The sequence below is a fragment of the Muntiacus reevesi genome, chromosome 4 (genome assembly GCF_963930625.1).
Source record: "Muntiacus reevesi chromosome 4, mMunRee1.1, whole genome shotgun sequence".
Taxonomy (NCBI): Eukaryota; Metazoa; Chordata; class Mammalia; order Artiodactyla; family Cervidae; genus Muntiacus; species Muntiacus reevesi.
This window is the reverse complement of record NC_089252.1, coordinates 53,642,077-53,668,338: the sequence shown is the minus strand read 5'-3', so window position 1 is coordinate 53,668,338 and position 26,262 is coordinate 53,642,077. Positions and strand designations below refer to the sequence as shown.

The 26,262-nt window shown below is 41.7% G+C and overlaps 1 protein-coding gene across 2 annotated transcripts in view; it reads right to left on the bottom strand.

The window, feature by feature from the left end:
- WDR7 (WD repeat domain 7) overlaps positions 1 to 26,262 on the bottom strand; it is a 331,772-nt gene that overhangs the window by 5,847 nt on the left and 299,663 nt on the right. For both annotated transcript variants that reach the window (XM_065932803.1, XM_065932802.1), the window contains one exon: positions 3,550 to 3,654. In XM_065932803.1, coding sequence (XP_065788875.1) covers positions 3,550 to 3,654 — 105 coding nt within the window. The remainder of the gene's footprint in view (positions 1 to 3,549; positions 3,655 to 26,262) is intronic.

The window sequence follows — 26,262 nt, the reverse complement described above, 5'->3', positions numbered from 1 at the left end:
AAATAAATCCTCATCATGAACAATTCAAATCATAAAGAGAAGTATAAAAAAGAAAGCAAAGATCTCCTGAAATACCACTTTCCAGAGATAATCATTAACATTTTGGTAAACCTCTTTCTAGATCTCCACATCTATGTCCACAGAAGGAGAAGTAGGTTTGAGGAGTTTTACATAAACCAGTTCATATTAAAAGGCAGTTGGAGGGATTTCCCTGGTGGTCCAGTGGTTAAGAGTCCATGCTTCCAATGTAGGGGGTGAGGGTTTGATCCCTGGTCGGGGAACTAGGATCCCATATACTGTGCAGCCAAAAATTTTTAAAAATAATAATAAATAAAAGGCAGTTGGACAACCTGCTTTTTTCATTCGACAAAATATTGAGGGCAATCTTTTTATGTTAACAACTATAGATTTACATCATCCTTTTAAAATGGCTATATAGTAGTCTGGAATGGATGTAGGATGGAATAAATGAAGAACAAATGAAAGAACTACACATACTTGTTGGAGGGTGGTGGTAAAATTTAGGTGAGAGATTTATGGTTGTATTTCATTACAAAGCTCTCCTGGCTCAAATACCAATGGATACACTGAAGTGCAATATTCAAATAGTAGGAATACGTTGTTGGAGAATCAAAGGGTTTGAAAGATTGAAAAATTACATCATTCGGCAGCTGAGTATGTAAAGTAACTAAGCAGCAACAGTGGCACTTCCTTTCCCTTTAAAAATAATGCTTCACAAAACCAGTTCTGAGAAGACTGTTTTCTGAACACATAGCCGCACAAACAGATGTAATTCATCAAAACAGGAAGTGTTTTAATGCTGCTCTCGGTGCAAGTGATGCTGCACCCAAACCTCTTACTGAGCCTCACTTGAGCAATTGCCCGGCCAGGATTCCTCATTAACACTCATTTCTCAGCAAAGATTTCAATAGCTGATGGCTTTTGTAAGTCTCTGTATTAATAAGGCTTCATTAAGTTTTCAAAATATATTGCAGTACATTTACTGGAATAATATAAAAGTATTATCATATATCACTAAACAATATGCATCTAAATAAATCAGCCAAGCCCATTTGGGTAGAGCGGTGGTGGATCCAACAATGCTTTTTGGACTTTCTTTAATTCAAATAAAGACCCTGCTATACTCCTGGAAGAGGTTTTATTGTATTTTTGTGAGAAAGGTGAAATGACGCTTCTGTGTCTTCTCCTAAGTTTTAAGACCAAGCTGGGTATAATTTAAGTAGGGAAGACATGGGCTGTGTATTAAATTCTGACATTGGGATTGGAAGCAAGAAAGATGTGGTGCTGCCTGAGTTGCCTGGGTGCTCTGTCTGCTGAACACCCACCCTGCCAGTAACACAGGGTGGCCCTGGAGAAGGCGTCTGGCCAAAGGCAAGGAGCGGGCCTGCTGCGGGCAGAGCTGCACAGACAGGTGTCCGGGGTGGAGTGCCCCTGGCAAAGTCCGGGGGCAACAGCACGAGCTGAACTGGATGGAGCAAAGAGGTTATTTCAAGAAGATAGCATCTACGGAATGACCTTGATCTCCAGTGTGAAGTACATGCTGACCGTAATTCCATCAATGAGCTAGGCAGCAACTCTGATAAATGCAGAAAAATATTCAAGGAAGGCATGAATATATCCAGACAGAACCCTCAAGATCTAGATAAGGGGGAAAAGGTTTACCACTTAGACATTCAGGAAAATACTGGGGAAAGTTTCCCATCTGGTGAATTTAGGAGGAATTGGGCTTCCAGGCAGCACTAGCCATCAAGAACCTGCCTGCCAATGCAAGAGAGGCAGGTTCGATCCCTGGGTCGGGAAGATTCCTTGGAGAAGGGCATGGCAACCCATTCTAGTATTCTTGCCTGGAAAATTCCATGGACAGAGGAGCCTAAGGAGCTAGTCCATGGGTTGTAAAGAGTTGGACACAACTGAAGCGACAGCATGTATGCATGTATATAAGGAACTATATTTTCTTGGCAGGAAGAAAAATTGAACAACAAAATGGAGATCTGTTTCTGTTTGTTCCCAAGAAGAACGCACAGAGCAAACACAAAGCTCTGAGAAAGCAGGGACCCGCGGCTTCTTGGTTCCAGGTCCCCAAGGCTTAGCCGGGCACCCAGGGCTTCCACACCGGCTCTGCGCCGGATGAAGGGAGTTTCACCAGAATGTGCCTCTGGAATTTCAAGAAAACAGGAAACAAGGGGAAATGTGTATCAAGGGCGTCACAGAAACCAGTGTGAGCAGAAAGGAACAACTGGCAGGGACACTGTCTGAAGAAGCACTGTTGCAAGAGTTCAGTTCACGGACTCGTTGTGGGATTTCGCTAAAATAAATATGAGTCCTGCAGTTACCCAACGCGAAAAACGAAGACTGGGTGACATCTCCAAGGAAACAAGTTTAATAGGAGCCAATTAATATGCTGAAGATATATTCTGGAGGAAAGGATAATGAGAAAATAAACTGGAAAACTAAATTAGACGAAGAGTAGGAAAAGTCTGGGACAGATTTGGTAGTTGGTATGCTTTAATGGCGTGTTGTTAATTAAGCAATTTATTGTATCTGTTTTACATTTTATTAGCTATTGATTTTTTAAAAACCATCGTCAAGTTGTGAAGTCTTGTTTAAACTTTTATTTGTTTAATTTTTTTTTTTAGCCTTTAAAGTGATACATTGCATCTCATAAAACATACTTGCATCCTAGGATAGGCAACAAAATTTTAAGTTAACTTGGGGGCGGGGTTGGTAATGTTTAATTTTTTTGTAATTATCAGGAGTAAGGTACTTAAAAAGAAGATGGGATGGAGATTAATCACTGAGGATGAAACAAATTCTATTACAAAGCTCAGTTATTTGAATGAATTAATATTCATTTTAATCATCATTGAATAGAGGTATCCTTGTGTACTGCAAGTCAATGTACTCAGAGTTTTGAAAATGTTTTAACAGCTTGGGGATGAAGAGCATCATGTGTGAAATTCAGAACACAAACGAAAATGGGATAACACAAACGGGAGCATGAAGTTAACACGAGGCTGCTTCCCCCCAAACCCCGTGCCCTGCTGTCTGAATGCCCCGTGTAAATTAGCGGCCTGAGCAGAGGTCCCCACCGCTCCGCCCCGAATCCTGCCAGGCCAGTCACTGACCTTTAAAGGCACCTCCTTCTCCCCGAGCAACCACCCCCCTGCCTGAAGACCTGGCCCTTCCTCCGCATCTCATGTCTCAGCTCAGGTGGTACTGCCTCTGTGAAGCCAGCCCGCAACCTCGCTCCCAGGCTCCCCCAGGACTGGGGCTGCTTATTTACCATGTCTCCCTCAGACTGAAAGCTCTGCCAGGGCAGACCCCACCTCCTTCTGGGCTGCTGTGTAGCTCAGCAGACCCTGCGTGCCGGCAGCTGGCCCATCATCAGCAGACAATAAACACTCGGTATTTGCTGAAGGAAGGGAAGGCGGTCACGAGGAGGCCTTGGTGGGCAGGTCAGCAGGGAGCCTCCCCCAGCAAAAGCGGACCATGCAACAGATGTCAAGACCCTGTAGCGTCTACGCTTACCTGCCAGAAAGAAATGTGGCTGTCCGTGTTCGAGTAGGTGGCAAGATAGCGTCCATCTGGGGCAAAGGCCACTGCAGTGATTGGTCCCTTGTGTCCATGGATTGTCTGAAATAAAAGTACGAGTTGTTCACTGTACGCACTGCAGAGAACTATTGTTCCTAAGCATGCAAATACATTCCAAGTTGAACAAGTTACATCATGGATACTAGAGACAGTTACGTTCTTTATTTACAAACTTGTTGTTCACTCGCTAAGTCATGTCCGGCTCTCAGCGACCCCATGAAGGGCAGCACGCTATGCTTCCCTGTCCTTCACCATCTCCCTGAGTTTGCTCATGTCCACTCATGTCCAACTCATGTCCACTGAGTCACACTTAGCTTAGAAAAAGAGGAAAAGCAACTCAAGATCTCTCACTGATTCATCCAGGGGCTTTGACCTTGTTCTGGGGAGTCCACCCACTTCCTACTTGGGAGGATATAGCAAGAGTTCAAAGGAAGAGCAGATATTAATGGGCAAACCAATGTGTTCATCTGTTTATGTCTACTTGAGGGAAGAATTTTACAATTAATTAGGAAAGTTAAAAAAGTTAAAAAAAACTGATCACCAAATCTATCCAGGAATTTCACCTGTAAAGAAAAACAATCAAAGCTCTATCACATAACATCTCTGCTCTGGAAAGAGTCAAAAACAATCACTTCAACCCTTTAATAATTATACATTTTTCACGTTATATGCTTCATTTCCCACCAATAACACTATGTTTAAATGCATATGACTGCAATTAGTACACACGCATGCACGCATGTGTTGGAGGTTTGAACACACATATAAATCAAATGCCATTAAAAACAGGTTAACAGGGATCATTTTGAGCCTCTGCCAAATAGCTATCATTGATTTAACCACGAATTAAAAAAAAAGGATGTGGTATATTAGACTCGGTCTCTGAGTAAAGGTCTTTACTAATAAAAAATTACACTCATGTCTAATGATATTAATAGTTACCGAAAATACTGGGATACTAAACAAATTAGCATAACATTGTATTAATGTATCTGTACAAACTATTAAAGGTCGCATCTCCACTACATGAACCAATATTCAGTCTGGTTACAGCTGGAGGTTGACTGCCTCTCTTGGTCTGGAAAGGATGGGGAAATATGTTCCCTTACACTAAGGCAAACCAGGAAGGTTTGCTTCCACCGGCGTCTTGAGTCTCGGTCAGCGCCGCCCTCCCAGCCTGCCTTCCACACCCAGACTGTAGGTTTCAGTAGGACTCTCCTCACAGTTCACATCTGAGTGATTACAACGAGGAAGGGAGAAAGGGGATGGGGCTGGGGGGACAAGCGTGTGCCTCTGTGCTTTCAGCTTTTGCTCTTTCCTGTCATTAGACAAGGAGCTGTGGGGATCCTAAACAGTGCCTGTTTTCCACACTCAGGAAATAAACGTTACACTGGTAGCACCGGGCTTTGGGCTGGCAGAGGACACTCTCTGGGTCAGACTGCCTGCCCTGTGTTTGGGCCACTGCTCACTGTGGGCCCTGGGGCGAGTTATTTATGTTCCCTAGCCTAGAACGTACCCACGCCAACAAAGCAGAGACAATGATGATGATGGTGGTGGTGATAATGGTGCTGACGATTCCTGCCTCCAGGAGCCTTGTGAAGATTAAACGAGTGTGCACATGCACAGCCCTCTGCACAACGCATGGCACGTAATAATCCAACGAATACTCTCAATTCTTGCGTTGGTCCTCTTCTAAAGACGACCAGATGTATATACTTGAAAGTTGCTAAGACAGTAGATCTTGAGTGTTCCCACCACGAAAAAAAGAAATGGTGGTTACGTGATGGGAGGGAGGTGTTAGATAACACCAGGGGGGTAACCATATTGCAATATAGAAGTGTATCAAATCGTCATGTTGTACACCTTAACCTCACACGTTACATGTCAGTTATATCTCAGTAATGCCAACAAGAGACTAGACCAATGTAAGCCATCCCATAAGTCAATTACTCAAGTACTCCATTTAATGAAAAAATAAAATAAATAAAGCCCTAATCGTATATGAAACAAGATTATAGATATATTGGGTTGGGCCTGTGAAATGGTTGTAAAATGTATTTTCTGAGCCTATACTCGAACTCATCAAACATTGTTTAAAATCAAGATTTCCAGCCTCTCCTGAAACAGCCTGGATTGCCTCTACCCCAGCCACCCTGGGCCCGTGTTTGCCCCCGACACCGTGGGCCAGGGTGAGCTGAGGACCCTGTGACCTTGTTGGCATCTGCTCTCAAGTCACCAGTCCCAGCCCTGATTCACGCGGGTCTGGGTACACACCACCCACTGCCTGGTCCCTTTACTTCCTGTCTGGTCCCTCACGGCATGCAATGTCACCTCCCTATTAAAAATACTTGATTCAACATAGCTTCTTCGATGCTCTGGGGTCCTGGCATGCATCTCAAGTGTGAGCACGCTGAGAGCTCAGATAAAAGCTTGCCCTGCTTGCAAATCCCCCCATCCCCAAAAGCCCGACTCCGTATGGGTGAATTCACCCCTCCTCCTGCAGTCTGGGCCCCTAAATCTCAACACAGGATGATAAGCCTGCCTCGTTCCGATGAGCATCCTTCCTTAACCAGCAACCAGAATGTCCTTCAGACAGTAGCAGAGTGCAACAGGGCGTGGGGTGTAAACCAGCACTTCCCAAAGGGTGCACCAGCCCGACAGCCTCCTTCACGTGCCTCTCTGTGAGGCTGGCTAAGATGGCTCTGCAGAAAGCCGGACACACAGGCTCCTCATGTTTCATATCTTCATGTGTGTTTGAGTTGCTCAGTCATGTCTGACTCTCTGACCCCATGGACTGTAGCCCGCCAGGCTCCTCTGTCCATGGGATTCTCCAGGCAAGAACACTGGAGTGGGCTGCCACTGCCTTCCCCAGGGGACCTTCCCGACCCGGTGATTGAACCTGTGTCTCCTGCACTGCAGGCGGAGTCTTTACCACTGAGCCCTCTGGGGAAGACCATTATTATATCTTCATCCTTTATAGTATTGAAAATATCCACTTGAATACTTCTATGTCAGTTCAAGACACTCTTCATTATGTTATCTAGTGTCTCTAACAGAAGATCCTATGAATTAAGTTCATCTTGGAATTGTCTGCTAGGAAAATATTTATCTTTTCAGGTAAATTTTGTTGCTTTCTCTTATCATGCAACGATAAGTACATAATCTCACACATACCTGCTTTCCTGCCTGGAAACTCAGAACTAAATTTATGCTCATTCTAGCCGTCTAGTAATAAATACTTCCCTCCTCATTTCACTAATCACAGTCCTGTTTTCCTTTATTGTTGTTGTCAACGTTAGGTGCTAAGCTTAATGTGTTAGTTTCTTTATAGTCTGTTTTGAACAAAGGAGAACTACATTTTAGATCAGAGCACATCAACATACACACACACGCGTGCACACCCACCCTGATCCTGCTAGGTGCCCCACAGGCGCACACACACGCGTGCACACACACACCCCGATCCTGCTGGGTGCCCCACAGGCGTGCACACACACACGCACACACACACACACCCCGATCCTGCTAGGTTCCCCACAGGCGCACACACACGCGTGCACACACACACCCCGATCCTGCTGGGTGCCCCACAGGCGTGCACACACACACGCACACACACACACACCCCGATCCTGCTAGGTGCCCCACAGGCTGTCTTTCAAAGCAACATACAGCAGAACCACTGGGTACTGACGGCAGCATCGGCTGACGGACAGACCTGCAGTCGTACAAGAAAGCAAGTACTGCTCATGGTAGCTCGGGGAAGCTCGCTGTTTTTAAATGGTCAGCACATCTGGTGAGTTCACTACCGTCTCAGCCTGAGAGGTCTCCAGGCCCCAATGCAACAGAAATGCTGCCACTGTCTCTTGTTGGGGGTCTCTGAACTTCTCCCGGACCGGTGCGGGCACCCCCTGAGCTGACTGTAGCCTCTGATATCTTTTGCTGGGGGTCTCTGAACTTCTCCCTGACCAGTGCGGGTGCCCCTGAGCTGACTGTAGCCTCTGGTATCTTTTGCTGGGGGTCTCTGAACTTCTCCCTGACCAGTGCGGGCGCCCCTGAGCTGACTGTAGCCTCTGACATCTTTTGCTGGGGGTCTCTGAACTTCTCCCTGACCGGTGCGGGTGCTCCTGAGCTGACTTGAACCTCCACTCTGGCGTGATTCAGCTGTGTGCAGATGGCAGTGAACGCGAAAGCGCTTTGTGATTCCGCACACTCAAGGGTTTGGGATCGTAAACGCTCAACTAGAAAGAACCTTTTCTCCAAACAACAGGTTTCCAAACAAAAGGAGGTCGGGTCTGCTTTTTAGATGTGGGTGAGTATCATAGCCCTTGTGATAGGTTTTGTCAGAGAAGTTGCTGTCTTAAAAAGACAGAAATGGAATATAAAGAAATTAATCTAATTCAAGAACTGCTATGAACAATAAAGGAAATCAAGCAATTATCCCTAGCAGGAGACAAGAATGTTGAATTGTTGAACACCCTCCCCCGCTTTTGCTTATAAAGAAAAGGAACTGAGAAGCAGGATTCATACAGAACAACGCTTCCACGTGCCTGATGGTTTTGAACAGGCATGTTTAGTCTGCTTCGCAAAGGAGTATAATTAACCCTGTCACACAGGGCAGGAGAGACACGGATTTCCAAAATGATTTGGTCAGCATCGATACAAACTAGTACAGCCTAGAATGTTCCTTTAAAACTGCTGTCTCTTCCTGGACTTCTTGCTATTCAGCTTCCGAATGACATACTGGAGAACTGAAACCAAAACATAGGACTTGACTGCACCCACTTCACAGACTGAACAAGATCAAAGAGAACATCTTGTATTAATTTCCAGGTCTTGTCACTTTTTTTAAAGGGAGGGAAAAAGCCCAGGCAAACAAAATTTCCTCTTTTTAACATAAATTCTAAAGAAAGGATGTTTGAGAGTAGGTACGATTTTGCTACCATGAACACCATCACAAGGGAAAGATGTTGACTGACCCGGGTATTTTATATAACACTTATTAAAGTAAAAGAAAAAAGAAAGAAAGGACTTTGAACTTCGCAGCCCCAGGTTCTGCCAGGCCTGAGGGGGCAGATGGCCGTCCTGCTCACAGGCCTTCTTGGGGTGCGCAGGGCTGGCTCTGGAGGAGCTGAGGCAGCTGGGATTTGAGGGGTGACTGCGCGGCCTGCTGAGTTGTGTGTCCCCAGGGGGCTGCACGTGGTCTCTGAAATTCCTACGAATACAACTGTGCCTTTGGTTGAGGCATTTCCCTGGCCTGTGCCCTGGCAGAGAGCAAACAGGACCAACTTGCTCTCATGAGGTATCGGTACAAGCGTGGCAGAGGCCTTGAGCTCAGGCTGAGAATGGATGACGTGTCCCACTGTGACAGAGGCAGGAAAAAGCTGGAGACAGGCCAGAAATACAGGGAAGGGAGCGCTGAGGAAGGAGGATAAGCTCCGAAAAGGAGAGGTAGCAGCAAAGACCCACAAATGCACACATTTCCCCAGTGTGTGTGCCTAGTCACCGGGTCGTGTCCAGCTCTTTGGGACCCCATGGACTGCAGCCCGCGAGGCTCCTCTGTCCGTGGGATTCTCCAGGCCAGAATACTGGAGTGCATTGCCATGCCTTCCTCCAGGGGATCTTCCTGACCCAGGGAATCGAACCCAAGTCTCCCGCACTGCAGGCAGAGGGGAAGCGCTGCTGGTCCCTTAGTGATAACAAACGACAGGCACTTCCCTGGGGGTCCCGGTGGTGAAGACGCCACACTTCCACCAGAGGAGGCACGGGTTCCATCCCCGGTCGGGGAACTAAGATCCCCGCATGCTGCAAAGCTTGGCCAAAATATAAAAACAAATAAACATAGAACCACCAAAAACCAAGCAAGGCTAAGTGAGGCTCAGGGCATGCTTGTGCCTGAGGCACCAACCAAACATCTGGCATCTCTTCCCGGCCGCAGGCACAGTCAGGAAAGGGTGGTGAGGAAGCTGGAGCAGGGGGTGCTCTGCACGCCTTCCTGACACCCCAGCAGGGGCTGCTGACTCCAGGGCTGATCGGCAGGGAGAGACAGGGTCCGGGGACACAGAGACATCGCACTGACGGACGGCTTTGTTTGCAGGTCAGGGAAAGGCTCGTCAAAAAAAGGGCCATTTCCAAAGAGTTGAAAAGTTAAGAATTAATTATGTTTAAGAAATAAAACTCCCTCTTTCTTCTCTCCGATGCAACTGATTTGTGAAAACTGAGTTAGGTACTCAATGTTCACCTGCTCAGGGAAACATATGATTTAGGCAGATGATAATATATTTTTAGAAAGTCTCATCTACAACCAATTAGAAGGTTGCAGTAAAATTTAACTTCCACTTTAGACTCCACTGAGCCTTCTGCCGCCTTTTTGTGGGTGGGATCTTACGGCCGAAAGACGTGGCCAACAACACTGAGAGGTCACCCATTCTTTTCTGTACGTGAAAAGGGCTGCCTTAAAGCAGGTCGGATGAAAATTCATTCTGTTTTCAAATCTTCTCTCTCGAGAAGATTCCAAACCCTCCCCTGAGGGCCCTTTTCTGTGTTTAATGGTGTGTGCTGTCAGGAAAGTTTTCCTTTTTGCAAATCTAAATCGAGAAGGCTGTAGTGTGAGCCTGACTCCTCAGCTCCAGCCTCAGGAGAGATGAAGAACAGCTGGTCATCAAGCTTGTGCTTGTTTTTTTTTTTTTTTTTTTCTTGGCAGCAAGGCATGCAAGATCTTAGCTCCCCGACCAGGGATCAAGCCCGCACCCGCTGCAGTGGAAGCCTGGAGTCTTAACCACTGGATCACCAGGGGAGTCCCTGATCATCAGTCTTAGCATGGGAACTTGTCATCAACCTGAATGCTGTTACTACAACTTGCTCCTTTGCTCCTTATTTATTTTTTATTTTTTAGGATTAAAAAAAATTTAGTGACTATGATATAACCTTTGCTTTTCAGAGCTCATCTTCCAACTCTTCAAATAATTTTCTCCAAGCTTTCAAATCGTGACCTCATAGAGCTGGATGGTACTGTGAAGGTCAACCACATCCTCAAAATGCGGGGCTGCAAAACCGGACTGAGTGCCGGAACCAGGCAACTGGCTGTCATCAGAGCTGCTCATCACAACATGTGGGAGGCCAGGACTATGCTTAATTTTATCACAAAACTGCAACTGGCTCCAAAAGCTGGTAAAGTTGTTGGCACGCTGATGTCTGATGCCCACAGCCCCACACATGTGGGGAGAGGCAGCGTCCCCGAGCCTGTGGCAACCGTGGTAGACAAAGGAAAATGAGGGGCCCGGCTTGCTCTCACTGGGGACACAAAATACAGAAACCAGAAGAACTGACCAGAATGAAAGCGGATGGGAAACGCACCCCGAACGCACGCTAGCACTGAAGACAGCCCAGCGCCTCTTGTTGGCTGTCCACTCTGCTGCGGCGTAAGCGTATTCACCTAGATGCTGCCCTTCAGTGGTTCTACAGTGATTTTGAACAGAGATTTGAGGGTTGAAAATGGGTTGTTTATCTCTGTAATTTCTTTTCTTGATGGAGGGCTGAGCCGACGCTTTTTTTTTTTTTCACATTACGCCAACTCTATATTAAGAGAGTCAAGCCACTGTGGCATTTTTCAATCCAATGGGTACCGGAACGATTCGATGAATTATTTTCTGTCGCTATCTAATTGAAAAGAATATACATTCAGCGCAAAAGACAAGCAGATTTGGTATCATTTTAACATCTTAATGGAAAAGAGATCTAAGGAGAAATATAATAAAAGTCTGCTATCTTAGTTCTCTTATAAGATGAAATGCCTCAAGTAAACAAACTCTGTTCCCTAAAAATAGCTGCAGCATTTACTGTACATTTTCAGTTACTGAAAGCTACTTCAACGTCACTTGGGGATAAACTGACGGACATTGGCAAATTAAAGGCGTTTTTGATATCTACATGTTGGTAATCCTTAAGACACAGGCAAGTTTTTGAAACTTCTTTGTGGATGATTATAACCAACATGTATGTGCGTAACACTTCTCCAGGAATAGTAAGACTCAATAAACACTCAAGATTGCTTCACTACTGTAATTTAGGCATTAGTGAGACTTTCAGAATTTTAGGATATTGAGGCTGATGTTTTCACTCATATCAACTGCTATCAAAATTAAACTTAAAAAGGCAGATCTACAAATGAACAAATAAAGTGATCATTAAAGTAAACAGTTGTTTTTGGATCTTAAAATATTGCAGCCATCATAACAGCAATCTCTATGAAAAAAAATATGTACTGGTTTTCGGGGGTTATTCCCGTCTATTCAACTGAGGAACTTTTTCAGATTCAAATAAATTTTCTGTAAGCCTCATCATTTATGTCTAACTCTTTCTTCCTCTTTTTTTTTTGCTACAGATAATTAGGAGTTGACCACATGTGCACCTGCACACAAACATACATCCCTCTTCTGGTTTAATAGAGCAAATATTTTCAGGATAAAGTAATTTAAAAACACCAACTTAGATTATAATAATTGATATGTCCTTTCTTTAGGGTGCTAAAATGATCAATTTAATAGAAATATCCTTTGAAAATTATGTTTGCCAAAAATCCCAAACATCACAACCTTGCAATTATCTTGTAACACGATCACCACCATTTCTTGGCTAATAAAATGATGGTAGTATGTTTGGACTGTGTGTGTGAGAGGCTCTCAAGCTCAATAACAACAACAGACTAAGGAAAAGGTACAGACATAATTCCAACCATAACATTTTTTCTTATACGTTAACATTTTAAATAGTCACATTGAAAGATTATTTATGGATCCTCAAACACTGAGTGCCTATATGATTTAGATAAATGTGCTTCAGGTTCAAATAAAAGGGACAGTGGATGAATTAATTTTATCAACTATGCACATTGCTGCTATGAAATAATTATAAGACATTTATTAAAGTATAACTTTCTGTAGCTTTTAAAATACACAAATATTTTCTATAGATCTCACACCCAAAGCTAAATATTTTTGATCATACTTTTAATATAATTCTATTCAAATATACACTAGAAGTCTTAAAATGAACAAACTTTTCCCTTTTTATTCTCAGACTACGAAAATTCTGTTAAAAAAAAAAAGAAATTCTGTTGTTAAATATTAAAAGGATTCCTGAGAAATCAGGCCAACATAAAACGGCTATGTAAACTTTCAAAGAAGGCAGAGGAGAGTATACTGTCAAAGGTAATACTATGCCACAAAACTAAATTCCAACAGCTTCCACTTAAGAGTTCCTGCAAGACTTCAGGCCCGTCCACAGCTGCCTTCAGTAGACACGCGTCCACAGGAACCAAAGGGGACGGACAGCAGTCACATCACCGAGGGAACGTCCACCCAGATGGACCTCGCATTTCCCTGGGTTCTGATTTGGGTCAAGGTGAACACAGACGGTTTTGGCTAGAGCTTTAGGACACGGCCTTCACACACCTGCCATCTTGGCTGTCTCTGGCCTGGTACAGGGCAGGCTGATACAAAACTGTCTGACGCAGAATGCACTGATATGGAATTTACTTTTCAAAATCACATTTCAAAAGTACCTAATATTCTCATCATTCCAAAAAGAGAAATGACTTGAAAGTGTCAAAGAAACCTAAAGCATTATATACATTTCTAAAATTCATATATATATCAACCAATATGTTACTGTATCTTTTGGCTCATACTTCGGGGAATGACAGCGTATATACACTAACAGACAATACAGATTCAGGAATTTTATACTTTTATGGGTGGTTTTTATGCTTCTTTAACTTATTAAAACAGAAAATCAGACTAGTCTGGAACATAACCTAATTAATTAGGTTATTAATTAATTACAAGGTCTATTTCTTTTGTTAAGTCAAGAGACGCAAAATTAGAACACGATAAAATCATTCTTCTATCTTTGATGTATCATTCCACATTTGTAATATTAAAATAGTAATAAAACAATACAATAATATATGCAGGATTTTTTTTCACAGAGCAATTGGAGTTACTAAGGTCAAATAACACTGATACAATTTGTTAGTCCTGACTTCTTCTGAGACTACCTCATGTTTACCTAATGGATTAAAGTTGATCCTTTTTCGTTTTAGAAGTGGGCAAAATCTTCTGAGACACAATTTGCTTATTTGTGAAAATAAGGATGATATATGTTTTCCCTAACTCATGGGATTTAATATTCTTAGAAGAAATGTACGACAACAAGTTTAAAATGTTTATCAAGAACTTTTTATGTTCTAGGACCTGTGTTAGGTATCAGTAGAAAGATCAGTAGAAAGATTGAGCAGGAGAGAAGGACAGGTTGACAGTAAGCACCTAGTATGTAATAGAAAAACTGGCATGCCAGAATGTGTGTACGGTGGCATGAAACAGACGAACAAGCAGCAATTTCCGTTCAGGGGTAGGAGATGTTAGAACAAGGTACAGCAAGAAGGTGGTGGTGGAGTTGGTTTTTAAGGAAAAGCCGGCCTGCAGGACAAGACTCGGTGTCAGCAGGTAGGTGATTGTGGACAGACCTGGGAGAGTGCAGATGTGGGCGAGGTCTAGGGAACGCCGGGCACCCTTGTGTCCCTCTGCTATCGGAACCGTGAGAGGCTGGGGGAACACGGGGAGAGTGCTTTAGAGACGAAGGAAGGAACTGGCTGTGGCTGGGTGATAAACCACCTGTTGGTTGTGCTAAGAACTTGGACTTAGCTTATAGTTCCAAACTCCACAGGGAGTTTCCCAAAGTTTTTAAATAAAGGGAATAGTCAGATCAGACCAGTTTCAGGAAAACTGGCAGAGAGAGGGGAGAGAAATTAGGAAAAAAGGGATGGTTGGGAGGCAAATACAGGAGGTAAGATAGGAGCTGAATGAAGACTGGGATACAAGCAGGAAGAGAGGTCCAGCTGGACAGGTGGTGATGCTCTTTCCTGGACAGAGAAGCATAAGAGAAAGAAAATGCTCTAAAAGCACTTAGTGGGCAGGGAAGGGGTCCATGGGATGTCATCTGGGGGAAATAATGAGCTGAGTTTGGAACATGTAGGTATTAATGTGGAGGACTTGAGCCAAGTAGTTAGAAATATGTCAGAAAATTAGAAAGAAAAATGTGGAACGCAGGACAAGCTATATGGAAAGGAGAGACAGACTTGGGAGTTGCTAGCACACAGATGCACGCTGAAGGCATAGATCCTACACTTGGCACTGTTCCTGGCACAAGCCAGTCTCTCCATGAATATCTGTTAAACGCTTGAGTTTAAGGGGCTGAGATAACCCATGAAGAGCCGACAGAGTGAAAAGAACAAAGGATGTGGCTGAAATGACAGAGGACGCTACAATTAAGGGGTGGCAGAAAAGAAAGGGCTGGCTTATTTTACAATTTGTAGACTTGAAATCTCAAAGTTCTTAGCTAATATTTTAAAATGAAAGCCTTCAAAGTTGTCCCCAGCGTACAAGTCACTTTTTAGGTAGAGAATTTTGTGATGAGTCACTGCAGTTAATACTTAACAAAATAGCTTTGAAATTTGATAATACTTTATCTTTTAAATAATCACCCTTTATCAAGTAGTAACTATTTAACTCAGATCAGGAAATAATTTATTAAAAAGGCAAGTTGCTAGGATCAAAAGCATATATTTGAATTAGAACTGAACTTCTAATTCCAAATGACCAATACTAATTAACTGACAACACTGACAGTCCCATTTCTGTAATTTTAACTTTGCTTAAATTTCATCAGTTATCCACAGATACTGATATTTTAAAAAGGTCATTACATAATAGGGCTAAGACTTCTTTGAATATAATTATAAAAAGACAAAAAGATATACTATTAAAGGGAAAGACAAAAGGGATTTAAAATGGAACTTGTTATGTCTTTGCATATATGAGTGTATGCAAATACACACACGTGTATTTGGCTACTCACTTTGATATACAGATCCTTTTCAAAAATGAAAGGAGAAATATTTTAATCAAGCTAATGATTTATAAAGACTCATATTAATGATCACAGTCACCAATTTTGTTCTGATAGAACTTTCACTGATTTACTAGATTCATAAACTAGAATCAATGCAAGATAAATCAGATAATTTACCACTAATTATAGGGCTTCCCAGGTGGTGTTAGTAGTAAAGAATCTGCCTGCCAATGCAAGAGTCATGGGTTTGATCCCTGGGTTGGGAAGATCTCCTGGAGGAAGAAAATGGCAACCCACTCCAGTATTCTTGCCTGAGAAACTCCATGGACGAGAGGAGCCTGGTGGGCTACGGTCCATGGGATTGCAAAGATCCGTGGGGTCACAGAGAATTGGATGCTATTGAGCACATAGAGTCATACAATACATATGTAGGCAAGCATTCCCTAGAGTGTGGTCAAAGAGAATTCACTTACATGAAAAGGAATATGAATTAAATACCCTCTTGCTGAGATTAAGCTCTACAGGAATATTCATTTGATACCCCTAGAGTGGGAGATGCTGCTTGAAACCTTTTGTATCGTTAATGCAATAACACTGCCTAATGATAAGGCAAACTAAAAGGCCAATTCATTATAAAATCCAATATTTGGACCATCAAACTCTTTAGCACTTAATAAGCAATTAATATTTGTCAATGAAAAAATGTTTTGGTAACACAAGGTGAAAATCAATACCACTAGCCCACTTGTTGCCCTCTCCGGCACGGACAAGCTACCCAAACCACTGCAGTCCTTCAGGGAAACAACTGTTTTCATGGTTTAATTTATGTTCTTTACAGGCAAATAGGAATCCTTTAAAGTTTTCTGTTTCTAACTCAGAATGCAGTTTATTACTAATCTGCTTATAACTGCTATCATGTATGCAATGCACAGATGTGTGCCTTAAAATAACATTCTATGCCTTATAAAGGATACTATTAAAAGCATACTTAATAGTATACACACTAATTTTATCCACTTTGGAGCAAAACTGAGCAAAAGCATATAAACCTCAAGCAAAAGCCTTCCATTTAATACAATACTTTCTTTTTAGGAGCAAGTATATAAAAAGGCAGTTTGGACACATGTGTGAAGGCTTAATAGATCATATATATGAACTCTGCAAAAATGGTTTTTAACAAGTGTATGATTTTTATTTTGGGCAGTTTCTTTCTTTCTTTCTTTTTTTTTAAAGAGTAACACACACAAAAAAGAAATGAAGAATTACCTATAACCTCACCACTCTTTTTGAAGTACCTGTTATAAAACTGAAACCCTACCCAACTATTTTTTACTAATCACGCCCCACGCCTCAGAAGAAGTACCATGAACCCTTTGGGATACATCCTTCCAGATTTTCTATTAACTTGTCTTTTTTTTTTTTTTAATATGCAAATTTTATTTTTTCATTTATTTTTATTAGTTGGAGGCTAATTACTTTACAATATTGTAGTGGGTTTTGTCATACATTGACATGAATCAGCCACGGATTTACATGTATTGTCTTTGGAATCATAAAGTTTATCAGCTTTTTTTTTCTTAGTATGAAACATTTGCTATCCCTCTACATTATTTTTTTATAAAGATATCTGTTCAGAGACTAGACTTGGTGGATCATTTTAAATGCTAAAATAGTGCACCATGTGATAAATTTATGCCCCCCCAATTTACTTGTTTTTTTTTAAAAAAGAGAGAAATACTATTTAACAAAGAAACACTATTTAACACATCTAGTTTCTTCCATAGCTTGGAAAAGACAGAGACTCACCAATCATTTTTGTAAAACAATAAATAAAAGGCAGGTGTGCTCTTTTAAAGGGGAAGCTTCTTTCAAAAGGCAATACATGGTTGAAGAAACATTTAAAAAATAATACTGTGAGAGCTGGACCATAAAGAAGGCTGAATGTCAAGAAATTGATGCTTTCGAATTGTGGTGCTAGAGAAGACTCCTCAAAGTCCCTTGGACAGCAAGGAGATCAAATAATCAGTTTTAAAGGAAATCAACCCTGAATATTCATTGGAAGGACTGATGCTGAAGCTGAAGCTCAATACTTTGGCCTGCTGATGTGAACAGCCGACCTTGGAAAAGACCCTATTGCTGTGAAAGATTGCGGTCTGGAGGAGAAGGGGACGCCAGAGGATGAGATGGTTGGATGGCATCGCCAACTCAATGGACATGAGTTTGGGCAAACTCCAGGAGATGGTGAAGGACAGGGAGGCCTGGAGTGCTGCAGTCCATGGGGTCACGAAGAGTCAGACTTGACTTAGTGACTGAACAACAACACTTTTATGGTGAATGTTTCATTTAACAGTCAATTGAGATAGATATTTAGACATGGCATTGTAGAAAAAGATGGCACTAAAAACCATGGATTTTAAACTTCTCATTATTCAGGGGTCAGAGTTTAAAACTGCTTTAACATGGAACTTACACTACAGAGCAAACCAGTCAGCCTGAGAACACTCTTAAAACCACCTTCACAGTGAAGGTTTGAGTTAATAGAGAACAGAAAAGCACATTTCTGGATCTTTGGAAAGTTTAAAATTTCATGAGAATTCGGATTCATACTTCCAGCTTTACATATGAAAAAGTCAGGGTCCAAAGTCAGTAAACGGTGCACGCAAGGTGAAAATAAATTGATACTGTGAGAACTTTGCTTTTTAAATTCCTGAGACTAATTTTGCATTAAAATATAAGAAATAATAAATCATTCTATTTGTAGTTTGTACATTCAAGACAGGCTGTGTCATTCCATGTTATTCCACATGCAATCTAGACACTTTTTTACTTTTAATGATCACACGCCAGGAAACACTTTTACATGCAGGTTGTTGCAGTATTTCCAAAAAGGTAGTCATCAAATAACAGGTTTGGAATTCTGTTGTCTGGATCTCAGAACACAATTATCTACAGAAACAACGCCACGAATAACACAAATTTCTAGGCCAGCTTGCAAAAGGCTATAGAATTCTTACTGTTGCAGAATTTGTAGGGCCAGTTCAATCTCCTAAGCACTATTTATAACAGTTTCTCTGAGAAAAAGCATTTCAAGCTACAAGTCAGGCACTAGGAACCTAATTATCTACCGTAGATACCAGACTCTTGTAAGTTCTAACATCTTTACATATAGAGAGGACATGTGTATGTAAAGCCCAGCAAGAAACTATACATGGGATGTCAGGGAAAAGTGTGAGGTTACCTGTCTCAAACCCCTGGACACTGGACTCACCCAGAGTTGACACTCCTCTTCCTGCCCCTCTATATGCAGGCTCTGTGGTATTGCTCATGGCGACCTTCATGGGACTAATGCCAGCACATGCCTCCCAGGACTGCTGCTGCCAGGACCAGTGTTCCCACGGCAGGCCACCGCCAGCCCACGCCTCCGCAGGAGACCCTCAAACACTCAAAGGCGGGTCTGGCTCGGCGTCCTATGAGGTCACTGCTCCTTTCCCCTGGCTCCCCGTGCGCACAGAGGTTTTGTCTGTGCCCTCTAAGAGTCGAGGGGTTTGGTTGGGAGTCACGTTCCGGTAGAACTTAAGCTATGAGAGCACAGTAAGAAAACGTGGAGATTTTCTGGGCAATAATCACGGGTGATTATGTGGTGTGATGGTGGTGGTGATGTGGTGGGTGTGTCTGTGTGTAAATGTATGCATGTGTATACTGGTGTGAAGTAGGGGATAGCAAGTGTTCCATGTAGAGTGTAATATAATCACAAGGCTAAAAGAAAGAGAGTGTATGTTGTTAGAAAAACGAAAAAGTCTTCAGAATGATTAGGACTTATGGTAGAAGGGACGACGTGGAGAAAGATAAAAATGGATGGAGAATTAGGCTGAAGACAGACCATGAAGAGCCCTGGGATTTTCAGTGAATATATACTAACCGTGAACACATATTGTGAGAGGGATGTTTAAACCCAGCGATAATATTTAAAAAAAATATTTACTAGAAGACATTGTGAGATCCAAACCATCACTGTTTACATACAATTGATGTTTACAGATATAGTTGTTTATAGATTCATATATAAACCTTTTTCCAGTAGTCATGTATGGATGTGAGAGTTGGATCATAAAGAAAGCTGAGCACTGAAGAATTGATGCTTTTGAACTGTGGTGTTGGAGAAGACTCTTGAGAGTCCCTTGGACTGCAAGGAGATCCAAGCAGTCCATCCTCAAGGAAATCAGCCCTGAATATTCACTGGAAGGACTGATGTTGAAGCTGAAACTCTAATACTTTGGCCACCTGATGCGAAGAGCTGACTCATTTGAAAAGACCCTGATGCTGGGGAAGACTGAAGGCAGGAGGAGAAGGGGATCACAGAGGATGAGATGGATGGATGGCATGACCAACTTGATGGACATGAGTTTGAGTAAGCTCTGGGAGTTGGTGATGGACAGGGAGGCCTGGCGTGCTACAGTCCATGGGGTCACAGAGTCAGACACGACTGAGTGACTGAACTGAACTGAACAGAATAAACCTTTAGATATTAGATTCATATCTAAATAATTCATCTCTAAACTTAGATTCATATGATATAAGATTCATAACTAAAATGACCATGGTTTTGGTCACTTTATATTTAGATAAGTATGGTTTAGTATTGGGGGAAAAAATGGTAAACAATTTGATCATTTTCTCCCAGAATAATATCAGAATACTTATTTAAGTGTAACTAATATGTTCGAAAAGCTAGTGAAAACATTTTCTTGGGATTTGGGTGGATCTAAAAGCAAACTTTTCAGTATTTTTAACATAAAATCTATTTCAAACAAATGGCACAGGCCTTAAGATGAAAACTATTGTGTTTTGGACTTCCTAGAACATAAATTCTTTAAAATTTAAAAAAAAACAAACTGCAGGACCATAACAAAGAACATTTAATTATTGAGATTTGCCCACATTCAAGTTTGGCCTCTGTGAACACTACAATAAATCTATACAAATATACCTCACCACGTCATGAATTTATATTTCCCCTGATCACTTTGATTTCAATTTTCAACAAAAGTAAGATAAAACCACCATAGAAGTGTAAAGATGTCGAATTTATCTAACTGCTGTATAAAATTAATGACTGACTTTTTTTTTTAAGTAAGCATCTTTTCACTGGTTATTAGAACTGCTTAGAATGTGAACTGCATGATTTTTCATGGCTGCACACTCAAGGACAACAGAGAATGACCTTGAACAGCAGTGTATAAAAATACATTTATCACTGAAATGGCATGCTGGCTGCCAGTCAATATATGCCTCTCATTTGTTAGGAGGTTCTCCTGCTGTGATTCCCTCATTACAATTTGCTTTTACTTCCTGGGCAAATGACAACTAGAAAATGAGGCAGCTTCTTTCTTGACCAAACTTAATCCAGAAAAAATGAGATGACAGCTGCAGCCACTCAAGTGTTACAGGACATTTTACACGTGTTTGTAGAAGGCCCGATTATATATTCTAAATATTACATCACTGGGTGTGACAGCCGGCATGTTATCTCACTCTCCTAGTCTCCTCTGTTTGTGGAAAGAAGGGTTTCAGAAGCAGGATACTTTTTACTTACAAAATAATTTCTTGTATCCCATCCAATCTTTTTCTAATCAAACAATTTGAGGTGTAGAATGTAAATAAACACTCAATTTAGAGAGAGGCTGGAGAAAACATTCTAAGATAGTTTCAGGAGAAGTATTCAGCTAAAGTTGTTAGCTAAAAGGAGTAACTAACTCCTGTCTTACGTTTTTATGATAGTCTCAATGCACAGCTTACATTTTTCTAGGAAGCAAAAAAAGGTAGATTCACTTAGATAATTTACTTGGACTAGAAATATATGTGTGAAGAAAATTATAGTATGGTCACATATAGGTTTAAGTTATGTTTAATTTATTTTTTCATATAAGGATTTTCTGACCCACTGATTTCTAGTCACGTTTTGAGACACCTCAGGGCACAGTACCTTATTACAAGAGATGTGGAATTACCACAAAATGCTGAAAACAAAAACAATCTTTCCTTTAAATTAAAAAGTACAGATTCTGGAAAGCACCCTAGGAAGGTGAAGACAAAGGAAATAAAAACTCCAATGACTAGTAATAAGGTATAGAGAATAAACTAAAAAAAAAAAAAAAAAAAAGACTTAAAATAATTATTTGTTTGGTTTTCATTTTCCTTTACTTAATGTGGCTGAACAATTTCTGTTCTGGTGTAGACGGGCCCAGTTTTCTAGCTGGAGTATGCATTTGGGACTCTGTGTTGATAAGCTTAAAATCAGAGATTAGTAAAGAAACAGACTAAAAATATAGGTTGGTGGATGAACAAGAACGTGATGCTAAGTAAAATCAGTCAGAGACACACACTAAAAAACACATACTGAATAATTCTACTTACATGAAATTCGCAATGAGGCGAAACTACCGTGACAGGAAGAATGAGGGGCCGCCAGGGTGTGAGGGCCGACTGCAAAGGGGTGGAAGGAAACTTTGGAGGGCGACAGGTGCTGGTCTTGCTGCAGTGGTGGTGACAGGACTGTACACATGGGCTAATACCCATCCAACTGTGCACTGGCAGTGGGTGAATTTACTACATGTAAATTACACCTTGTTAAATCAGTTACCAATATGGACACAGAGAAAAACAGATACAGTAGGAAACAGGGGGTGGTGTAAGAACTGATGCTCTTGTCACTAGTGCGTAGAAGCGCTGAGAAATGCACAAGGCTAATTCTTTACGTATGGCTGCTCCCAGAACCCATCCTCCAGTTCTTCAATGGTCTCAAAGGACAGCGCACCCACAGTTCCTCCTGGGGAAACTTAAGCACAACCAAGGACAGAAATGGTATGGACCTAACAGAAGCAGAAGATATTACAAAGAGGTGGCAACAATACACAGAAGAACTCTACAATAAAGATCTTCATGACCCAGATAATCACGATGGTGTGATCATTCACCTAGAGCCAGACATCCTGGAATGTGAAGTCAAGTAGGCCTTAGGAAGCATCACTACAAACAAAGCTAGTGGAGGTGATGGAATTCCAGTTGAGCTATTTCAAAGCCTAAAAGATGATGCTGTGAAAATGCTGCACTCAATATGCCAGCAAATTTGGAAAACTCAGCAGTGGCTACAGGACTGGAAAAGGTCAGTTTTCATTCCAATCCCAAAGAAGGGCAATGCCAAAGAATGTTCAAACTACCACATAATTGCACTCATCTCACACGCTAGCAAAGTAATGCTCCAAATTCTCCAAGCCAGGCTTCAACAGTATGTGAAATGTGAACATCCATATGTTCAAGTTGGATTTAGAAAAGGCAGAGGAACCAGAAATTGCCAACACCTGTTGGATTATCAAAAAAGCAAGAGAGTTACAGAAAAACATCTACTTTTGCTTCATTGACTACTCCAAAGCCTTTGACTGCGTGGATCACAACAAACTGTGGAAAATTCTTCAAGAGATGGGAATACCAGACCACCTGACCTGCCTCCTGAGAAATCTGTATGCAGGTCAAGAAGCAACAGTTAGAACTGGACATGGAATAACAGACTGGTTCCAAATTGGGAAAGGAGTACATCAAGGCTGTACACTGTCACCTTGCTTATTTAACTTATATGCAGAGTACATCATGCAAAATGCCAGGCTGGATGAAGCACAAGCTGGAATCAAAATTGCCGGGAGAAATATCAATAACCTCAGATATGCAGATGACACCACCCTTACGGCAGAAAGCGAATAATTAAAGAGCCTCTTGATGAAAGTGAAAGAGGAGAGTGAAAAAGTTGGCTTAAAACTCAACATTCAGAAAACTAAGATCACGGCATCTGGTCCAATCACTTCATGGCAAACAGATGGGGCAACAGTGGAAACAGCAGCTGACTTTATTTTGGGGGGCTCCAAAATCACTGCAGATGGTGACTGAAGCCATGAAATTAAAAGACGCTCCTTGGAAGAAATACTATGACCAATCTAGACAGCATATTAAAAAGCAGAGACATTACTTTGTCAACAAAGGTCTGTTTAGTCAAGGCTATGGTTTTTCCCGTGGTCATGTATGGATGTGAAAGTTGGACTATAAAGAAAGCTGAGCGCCGAAGAATTGATGCTTTTTCCGTGTGGTGTTGGAGGAGACTTTTTTTTTTTTTTTTGGAGGAGACTCTTGAGAGTCCCTTGGACTGCAAGGAGATCCAACCAGTCCATCCTAAAGGATATCAGTCCTGGGTGTTCATTTGAAGGACTGATGTTGAAGCAGAAACTCCAGTATTTTGGCCACCTGATGCGAAGAGCTAACTCATTGGAAAAGACCCTGATTCTGGGAAAGATTGAAGGCGGGAGGAGAAGGGGACGACAGAGGATGAGATGGCTGGATGGCATCACTGACTCGATGGACATGAGTTTGAGTAAGCTCTGGGAGTAGGTGATGGACAGGGAAGCCTGGCGTGCTGCAGTCCATGGGGTGGCAAAGAGTCTGACACGACTCAGTGACTGGACTGCACTGAACTGCCTCTCACGTGGGATACCCTTCCTGTAAATCCGCTGGGAGTGTTCTTTGCCTCGAACTCTTGCTCATCACTTTCTAGCAGCTTTGCGTACGCCACCAGAGACATTTCTTCCTTTTTAATATATGTCACACATTTTTGCTCAATTTATAACATTGGCTATTGATTCAGGACTGCTGAACCAAACCATCTTAACTTCATTGTTTTAAAGCCCTAAACCTAAATTTATATCTATTACTGTCCATAAATAGCATGTTTAATGCAGAAGGTACAGGATTTAGAAAAGCATTTTTGAAATTCTAGAATCTGCAAATAGAAAATTCCACACACTAAAGATTCTATACCAGAAAGATATTAAGACTCATATTTAACAGATGGCATTAGTATCGAAACAGACAATCCGGCTTTTACATGAGGAAAACTTTCGAACATTTCCCAGAAGAACAATCAAGCTATAGGAAAATAATAAGCCACACACTTTACATGTGTGTGTGTCTAAAAGGGCTTTCCACTTCTCTGCAAACTTCTGAGAGTGGCACAGTTAAGGAGCTGTTATTTAAGCTAATCGATTTTCTACATACGAATTCTCTTTCAGAAAGGAGGATGACAAAACCACTGAAAACCAAAATGGTTCAGACCTATTAGAAAAACTGAATTTGTCTACAGAATATGACACTTGCAATTAAAATAGCACCCAATAAAGCGACATGGAAAACAAGCGTAACATTCAACGAAGGGAAAACAACATAAATGATTTAGTGTCATCCTTAATACACACCTTCTCTATTCAGAAAAATAAGAAATTAAATAACACAGGGTCAGTGAAATTAGATTGGAGTACGATTCATTAAGATTTCTCTTCTTGGCTACTGAATAAATTCTGATTTATGATAGGCTTTTAAAAATACGAATGTAATTCTAGTAATTAAATACAAATACTAATAAATCTCTTTAAAACAACTTTACAGACTGAAGGATTAGACTGTCAGGACTTTCACTTGCTGACAGTCTCTTTAAACGTTTCCATACTCTATCTGCTAGCAGTGTTCAGTCGCTCCATCGTGTCCGACTCTTTGCGACCCACGGGCTGTAGCCCGCCAGGCTCCTCTGTCCATGGGATTTCCCAGGCGAGAATACTGGAGTGGGTTGCCATTTCCTCCTCCAGGGGATCTGCCCTACCCAGGGACTGAACCCACATCTCCTGTGTCTTCTGCATTGTAGGCGGATTCTTTACCCGCTGAGCCACCGCGGACTCCATGTATATTTTGATACTCCCAATTCTTCATGTGGAGACTGTTCCTAGGGAACGGTGACCTTTGAGCCAGCAGCAGAGCTACTGCAGGACCAGGGTGCAGAAAGGTGCCCTGGCGAATCCTGAGCCCGGTGACCCGCACTGGATGCCAACGGGACAGAAGCCCGCAGTGGGCAGAGGACAGAGTCCACTCTCTGCTCAGAAAGTGCCCTGGGAAGGGTTTCCGGAGTCCTACTTCTGCCCCACTCAGGAGTTACCTGTAGTTTTCTATTTTTCTTGCCATCTTCCATTCTATCTTTCTGTGCTGTTGAATTTATTATATAAGAAGATAATGCAAAAGTACTAAATTCCCATTGGTCTTGGTTATTTTGTACTGACTGTTTTCTCTACCATGATGTATCTCTATGTCTCCTTGGCTCTCAACACAAAGAAAACCTTTATTGCTGATTTTCTTCCCCCTGGCCTACAATTTCTGGAACACGTTTTCTTTTTCCTAATCCTTTTTTCTAGATATTTTTCAAGGACTTAGATGTCTTAGGCTAACACAGCGGCTGACCTCATGAAGAAAGGTGGAAAAGAGTTCCTACTTTCTTTTCCCATTATTTTAGTCATCTCAGAACAGTGATTTAAAAGAGTTCTGTGGTCAACTCTTTCTTCCCAACTGAGGTTTAATGTATAATCCATTATCATCATTTTATAGATATTATTTCCTAATATTTATTCCTAAAATATTTTTATCTATTATCTCAACCTATGCCATGAATTTACCTTTTCTAAATTTCTGTATTCAAAATCTTTCTTCCAATCCTAAATTCCTTACCAGGTTTTTTTCTAATATGCTCAGTACAAGGAAGGCTGTTGCAGAATACTGAGTGATTGTGAAGTCTGTTATTGCCTGTGAACTCTCACATTAAACTAAAGGATTGTTCTGTCAGGGTTTTTTCATGGACATTCTCTGTAAAGTTTATCATAT